Source organism: Meleagris gallopavo, chromosome 2 (assembly GCF_905368555.1).
Source record: "Meleagris gallopavo chromosome 2, MGAL_WU_HG_1.1, whole genome shotgun sequence".
NCBI classification, from domain to species: Eukaryota; Metazoa; Chordata; class Aves; order Galliformes; family Phasianidae; genus Meleagris; species Meleagris gallopavo.
The window spans coordinates 20,702,501-20,710,000 of record NC_139405.1 but is presented as its reverse complement, the minus strand read 5'-3'; the positions used below and the strand labels follow the sequence as shown (position 1 = coordinate 20,710,000).

Below are 7,500 nucleotides of genomic sequence, written 5' to 3'. Positions count from 1 at the left end.
GTGTGTGTTCGCCATGGTGGCCTGCAGGAGAAGAATGGAGGCTGAGCCACACTGTGGGGCTGACCTGAGGGCACTGGGCTGGGGGGCACTGGCATGGGGAGCAGGTGGGGGCTAAAACACCGGGTAACTGCAGGTGCTCCTCCAGCCACAGCATACAAACTAGAAGAGACACCTGTCCCCACAAAGTTTTAGGCCATCCAGTTGAGTTTCCCTATCCATTAGTCAGGAGGTGATGACTCTGGCTGAAAACACTGCATGGTCACCTCCTTTAGAGGGGAGGTTAGAGGTTAGGTGTTAGGAATAATTCTTTACTCAGAGGGCAGTGAGGCAGTGGCACAACTGCCCAAAGAAACTGTGGTGCCATCTCTGGAGGTGCTCCAGGCCAGGTTGGATGGAGCCCTTGGCAGCCTGAGCTGGGGAAACAGCCCTGCCCATGGCTGGGGTTTCAGGATTTGAGCTCCCCTCCAAACCAATCCACTCTATTATTCCCCTCCCATGTTAATGGTGGCCTTGCTGGAGCTCACAGAGAGACAGTTTAATCCTTTGTGGGTCTCCACCTCTCACGTAAGGGAAATAAAGCACAGAAGGCCCAGGTACTGATCTATTCAGCCAGCACCAAGTTCTTCCCCCACCCAGAGGTCTGCTCCTCAGCTCTGGTGCAGCTGCCTGCTATGCATGATTAACCTCTGTTCAGCCATACACAGAAATCTTTTGTCCTAACGTACACAAAGCAAATTATTTTGGAAAGCTGGAGAGAACAATTAAATATAAAACTTCAGCTGTATTAAATTTGCAGGACACTTCCCCTCCTTGAAAAAAAGAAAATGAACTCCCTCTTTTTAGCTGTATTTCAGGGTTTAGTTTGGGGGAAAATACAGCTCTGCTTTTGTTTAGGCATAACCAGACGTATTTATATATATATATATATATTTCCCCTGGACACCAATATAAATTATTATCTTTTTTCTTTTTTAGCAGTAACACCTCCCACTCCTTGCATTGTTTCCTCTAACTTGCTTTTTGGTCAAAAGATTTTTCTTTCAAGCACAGTTGTATTAAAAATAAATAAAATGCCATGTCTACCCAATGCTAAAACTGAGGATTTTGAATGAAGGGAATGTGGACATCTTATCCCTGCTCCTGCACCCCAGCAGAAGGCAGCAGTGCAAGTACAGAACCTTAGATGGAGCACATTTCATTCCCAAGTTGTTGGCCATAGCTGTGACCAGTCCCTGTAGAGTGAGTGACAGTGGTGATATAGGGAGACTGTACTGTTCCCAGGACTGTCTCATGAGGCAGCTGCAAAAGGCTGTGGCTCACTACTGGGTGCCTTCTGGGACGTTAGCAGATCTGAGAGCTTTTGGGGAATTGCAGCAATTTGTCTGTGGGTGTGTGAAGTCCCAGCAGAGTGTGGGCAGGACTGGAGACTTGCGGGATGCCTGCTTCAGGGTCATCCACTCATCCTGTGAGGATCTGCCATCCAACCTAGGCCAAGCCCAAGGAAGAATCCTTGTTCTCCAGTGTTTTTTAGGCTGACCTGTGCGAGTAGACCCATTTCTGTAGGAGGAATGGCTTGAGGGCACCTTCCACAGCTGTTGGCATTTCCAAAAGCCAGCCAGAAGCAGGCTTGACATCTGGAGGACTTTTTTCCTGTTGGCAGCAGGGAAATCTTTCCTTTGCCTTATATACTGTATGGCAAAACAGGGGAGTCAGTCCAAAGCCAGCATCATTCGCAGTCACTGCCAGTTACTTTCATAGATCCAAACAGAAATTCATTCTCACATGCTGAGAAGTGAGCTGCGATGCTCTCAGAGCAGTCCTGAGGTCAGCACGAGTGGCAGCCGAGGGCAGCAATCAGGCCAGAGCAATTAAGTCACTCCTACCACACAGTGCGGTAGGTGCTGACTGTGGTGATGTCAAAGTAGTTCTCCCATCCTAGGACAGGAGCCTAAGGGGTATGAAATGTATGTGGCTGCAAGTGGTCTTCTCTGCCCAGCTCATCCCTGCCTCCCTCTTGCTATTTCTCCCCCTTACTCCTGCTGTCCTCACTGGCAGTCCTTAGCAGAGCTCTTGCTGGAACCAGGGTGAGAGTGCTGTGCATGGGGCTCAGCCAGTGCAGTGAGCATTGGGGCCGCTCCACTTCCATCCTTGCTCTGCTCCTTTCCCAGCCCTTGGGGAAGCGTTCTGTCTGGCCGGGGTTTGCATGCAGAGCTGCTAGGAAAAGCAGATTTACTAAAGAGCATTTGTACACGATGTGTGCTCTGGCGCACAGTTCAGCTCAGGGACGTTGTTGTTGTTTTCCAGCAGCAGCTCGTTTGCCCAGGTAGCCTGCATTTCCAGGGAAAGGCGCGGTACGGAGGTTGGTTTGTTTGTGGTAGGTTCTGTTGCGGTGCTTTTATTTTACATGGTTGAGTGTGCACACACAAGGAGTAGATTTCTTCGGAGAAGCAGATCTTTCTTCCCTGCAGAAAGCAACATCTGTTTTCCTGGACAATACAGGCAGGATGAGAACATAAGACGGGCGGATAGAGCCAAGTTCAGGTTTTAGTGGTAGGCTAACCGCCGCACCAGCCCGCTTTCTGTTTGTTTCTTTTAACCAATGCCTGTAAAACGCATCTGATCATTCTTTGCTGAATTGCAGAAGGAAACAGTTAATGTTTGCGTATGTTGCTGAACAAGATAAGATGCACCTGCAGCATGAATTCCCGTCTTGGTTCTGAATACAGTCTATATCTTTGCAAACTAATCTGTTTAATCAAATATTAAGTTTTATTCAAATTCTGAAAGAAACAGACAGCCAATTGTTTTTCTGCATGGTCTTCCTTTGTCATGCATCCTCTTTGCATCTCAAGAAAAATAGCCTTGTTCAGTCCCCAAACATTTGCATAGACCAAAACTGCAGCACAACAGCAGTCTGTGTGCTGCTGAGACATTGGGAAAGGTGAAGGAGTTGGGTGCTCTCTCCCTGGCGGGAGGGTCTGAGACACGAGTGAAACTTTCTGCAATTTATTTATTTTTAAGCAGAATTCCAATCCAACTGGAATGAGTTTCGCAGTCCCAATATGTGAAAGCTATAATTAACGAATTACAACATTTCAAAATGAGGAGTTATTACATCTGACTAGAATTAAACTAATTAAACTTAAAAAAAAAAAAGAAAAAAAGGGAAGAAGTGATTGGATTGTACAGTGAGCTGGTTAGCTCAGTGATGCTGGTAAAACCTGGGTAATGGGGGAGCACTTTCAGCTGGCCCATCCTTTGGAAAGTCTCAAAGATGCTCTGAGATACAGCAATTTGGAGCTTTGCTGATTAAAAGCAGCTGAGGTGTAACTGAAGTAGCAGCTTAGCCTTGCCAGAGCAGGTTGCCTACCTGATACAGCCCCTTCTTGACTCTTTCCTTTCAGCTCAGCACTAGAACAGCCTGCTGGAGTTTTTCTGGGAGCTGTGGATGAGGGGAAGAGAAGTGAAAGAAATTCCCACTGAAAAATATTTTTTGCAAAAGAGGAGAGAGCTCCTCGGGAGAATTAGAGTGCAAATGAGCCAAATGCTCTCTCTCAGCTCCCTGGATAACACACACAGGAGAAAATCTAGGTTTCATTCCCAGTCTTCCTCTTCCTATTTCTTAACGTTTTGCCTTTTTGCTGCTGCTGGGTGAGGTGAGGTGGCGTCACACCGGGTAAGCACAGAGCTCAGCTCTCAGGTTGTTTGAACACTGCTTTAGGTTCAGCTGCAGTACACTGTTCCTCTGATCTTTTATGTTCCTGAGCAGATGTCTTTCATTAATTTATGGATTTATCAACTTTTCTTTCTCTCCTCCTTTTTTTTCCTTCCTCTTTTTTTTTTTTTTTTTTTTTTTACACCTGGCAGCTGGCTCAAGTTTCAGCAGTTATTGTCTATTTTGCATTACCCATAGAATTGAATGTCATCTGTCTTCACAAAGCTATAGCTGGGAGAATTGAGGCAAGCCACACGAGCTGCTGGGACGGAGCTTGTTTGCGTTCCATTCGGCACCCCTCCTCCCTTTACCTCCTTAATATTTATTTGTGCTCGTTTTCTTTCCTGGCCTTGAATGGGGCTTAGCTCGTGTTCAGTACAGCTGTATGTTTACTGAATCTATTTCATCATGAGTCATTGTGCGTGTGTAAGTATCCTGGAAACAGCTAGTGCTTTCTTGGAAGAACAGTTGCTTTTCAGCCCAAGCACTTAAAAAGGAAATTAAGCAATTGGTCAGTTCAGTTCTTTTTTTCTGAAATAGCAATGGCTTATCTAATTCTTTGCTCTTAAGTCTGTCATTAACTATTTTTTGCTAGATTATTACAGATCAGATCTTTTATCACAGTGCAGTGTTAACCTTAGGATCAAGATACACAGATTGGTCGCATATTCGATACAGCTTTAAGGCTGCCAAGTGCTTAGGAACAAGTATAATTTTAATAGAAAATGGATTTCTGGGAATTTGAGTCTTAGAACATCTTTTAATACGTGTTTCATTCAATATCAATATCCGCTAGCATTAGGACAGAAAATATTTAAAAATCCTAAATGCAGAAGGAATCAAAATGCTTAGACAACTGCCTAATATGCTTAAATCCAGCAAATAGGAGAGCTTTTTTGCCTGAAAGTTTAAGTCCATCCTTTAGCTCGCACTGAAAGAAAATGTGTGCTGTACCCGATATTAGCATGTCGATGGCGACCGAAGAATCACAAATTAAGGAGGCTTAGGGTTTTTATTTCTTTTACTTTTTGAAGTTCCCCCTCAGACTCCCTCTCCCCTGAAACGATCGCATAACAAAGTGGATTTCTGGTGCAGAAGTTTTGATTTGTCTAAAACTCTTATCTCTAAGCAATAGGTGACAGCTTGCTACTATTATTTCACTTACGTATTTTGACAGATGGCACTGCAGAGTGTAATGCTCTTTTAGACTTCTCTATCAGTCTAATGGAGGTAACTGGAGGTTCTTTCAACTCTTCTCTTGGCACAAGAAGTATGTCAGTCATAAATTATCTTCTTTGTAATCAGTGAGCATCTAAAACAAAATGCAAGTTCGGCTCAGCCATTCTCCGTCTACTTCCAGATAATAAGAGGTTTTTAAACTAATGTTTTTGATGACTTTTTTTTTTTTTAGTGCCACATTTTTTTCAGTCTGAAAATGAAATCTTATTTTATATCTGGAGTAAAGGAAATGGACTCCGCTGATTTCAGAAATTAGAGAAAAGGGGTTTTTTATTGAAAAAGGCTGGCTAATCGGCAGTCGCCTGCCATAACGCTGTGTCCAAGTTCCCGACGCAGGAGGTGCTTGGTGCCAGCATGCTCCCAGCCCCAAAGCAAGGGCAGAGAGGCAGAGTGTGCATGCGGACGTGGCCGAGTTTTCCCCTCCGTCAGGTGTGAAAGGAGTGAGGTTTTCAGCAGTTGCATCTGGGAGAAACAGACCTCGGAGAAGCTTCTGGGAAGAACCCTTAATTGACCTTGTGGGGGCCACACTCATTTTCTCCACGTGCATCTTCATTTCTGATAAATTATAAAGCCATTAATTTGCTGAGGAAATGGCAGGGCCAGCCTGCGGCGCAGATGTGACCAGAGCCGTCCTCGCGCACAGCGCACAAAAGAGAGCCAAGGAGCTGGGAGAAAATCAGCAAGCCGAGATGGTTATGGTTAGCTTCGCATTCCCTTGGGAACTGTTTTTGTTGCTTCTGTTTACAGATCTAAAAGGTAATGATGTTTCCAGGATAAATAGGCTGCGTTATAGGGTAAGTGGCCATTTATTGATCTGCTAGCCCGCGTCCATCGATTGTAGAGCCCCAAATGCGGCTTCCAAGGCATCCGAGGAGGAGTTAACCAGCTCAACCAGAAGGTGACAACATAGGTCGGAGGGGCTCTGTCTCTCAGAAAATTTGGCTTTGATTATTGAGGCAGCGCTGTAACGGGATTAGAGGGAGCAGCTCAGGATGCTGGGATGGGAGCGGAGCAGGTGAAATGTGCTGCCTGCGGGAGGCATTGCTCCAAGGGCTGGAGCACCCCGTGCGTAGCACATGCACACTCAGTTCACTCGGTGCACACAGTGCAGTGCTGAGGGGAAACGAAACTTGGGCTGGACTTGCAGAGGAGAGGGAGAAAAAGCTCCTGATAAGTTCTGTGCAGCACATGTTTCCTTAGCAACAAGTGAACATACATATGGTACACAAGCTGTAAACTTGCAGAATTTCCAAAACTGATAGGAAATAGGTTTGGGTTGTGTCTCCTCATCCTTCATTTTGCCATTTACAGAAAATCACAGCATGGCCATTTCGGTCTTCCACAGGGTGGGGGTGCAGTGTGTGCATGGGGCACGCTCAGAAAGCAGCCTTTTCAAGCCAAGCATTTTCCTTTACCAGTCCAATCCTACATGCAGGAAGGCTTATCACCGAACCACTTGAAAAAGGCCAAGCTCATGTTCTTTTACACCCGGTACCCAAGTTCCAATATGCTGAAAACCTACTTCTCAGATGTAAAGGTAAGAAAATCTCTTCCCCTCCACATTCTTACTGCATGCTGTGTTGGGTGATAAAGAAATTTGGTTTTTCTCAGAGGTCAGTGGTGCTTCTGAGTGCACAAAGCCATAGCTGACTTGTTCCTTCCCCTGAGGTTATGCCCTTCCTGTACCTGGTTGTGGAAAGGGGAGATTGGAGGATTGGAAATTAAAAATAATAATAATTAAAAAAAGAGTTATTAGCACTTGAGAGCAAAGTAAGAATTCCTGTTACGGTAAACTAAACAATTTCCTTTATGCTTATCCTAACTAAAAAGAGATTTGTGGTGATAGAAATGTGCTTCCAAGAACATTTTGGAGCAGTTCTCAAGTGTTCCCTTATTGTTTCATTTCGGTTGGTTTCCTCATATTTGTGCTTACATAAGCACAGTGCAGAATCCCTTTCTTTCCATCAAAAAGAAACAGTACATTGAAATTCTCCATGCAGAAGCTGCTTAAAAACAAAAGTGATGATTGTCTCTTATTTACAACTTAATTTGTTGTTGATGCAGAGTACACTGAGCATAAGGAGGATGAATAAAGTGACAGATTCAGGCCACATTATTCAAATGAGGATATGAAAGCTGTCGACATACAGCTGCATCCTCCCTCATTCTACAGAATATTAGGACCTCCTGATTTTTTTTCTAAAAGTAATTGTTCCTTCACATCAACTTGATTTTGTGTTAATCATCTAAGTTTTTTTTTTTTTTTTTTTAAACATAGATTGGGTTTTAATGATTATAATGGTATACATGGTATCATTATCTAAGTAACTTTATAAACATCACATTAGCTTAAATTAGTTTGTTAGCTTGCCCCCCCAACAAATCACCAAAATCCTTTTAATCACTTTTGGGTTATGCGTTGTTTTTTTGTTTTTGTTTTGTTTGTTTGTTTTTTGTGTGTTTTGTTTTTTGTTTAGTTTTTTTTTTTTTTTTTTTTTTTTCCCCCCAGTCTTAGAGATGGATTATCACACAGGTTTGTGAACTTG

The 7,500-nt window shown here is 43.9% G+C and overlaps 1 protein-coding gene across 3 annotated transcripts in view; it reads left to right on the top strand.

The window, feature by feature from the left end:
* The window catches only part of PROX1 (prospero homeobox 1), a 47,508-nt gene that overhangs the window by 8,363 nt on the left and 31,645 nt on the right, over positions 1-7,500 (top strand). For all 3 annotated transcript variants that reach the window (XM_085219252.1, XM_085219250.1, XM_085219251.1), the window contains exon 3: positions 6,386-6,491. In XM_085219252.1, coding sequence (XP_085075378.1) covers positions 6,386-6,491 — 106 coding nt within the window. The remainder of the gene's footprint in view (positions 1-6,385; positions 6,492-7,500) is intronic.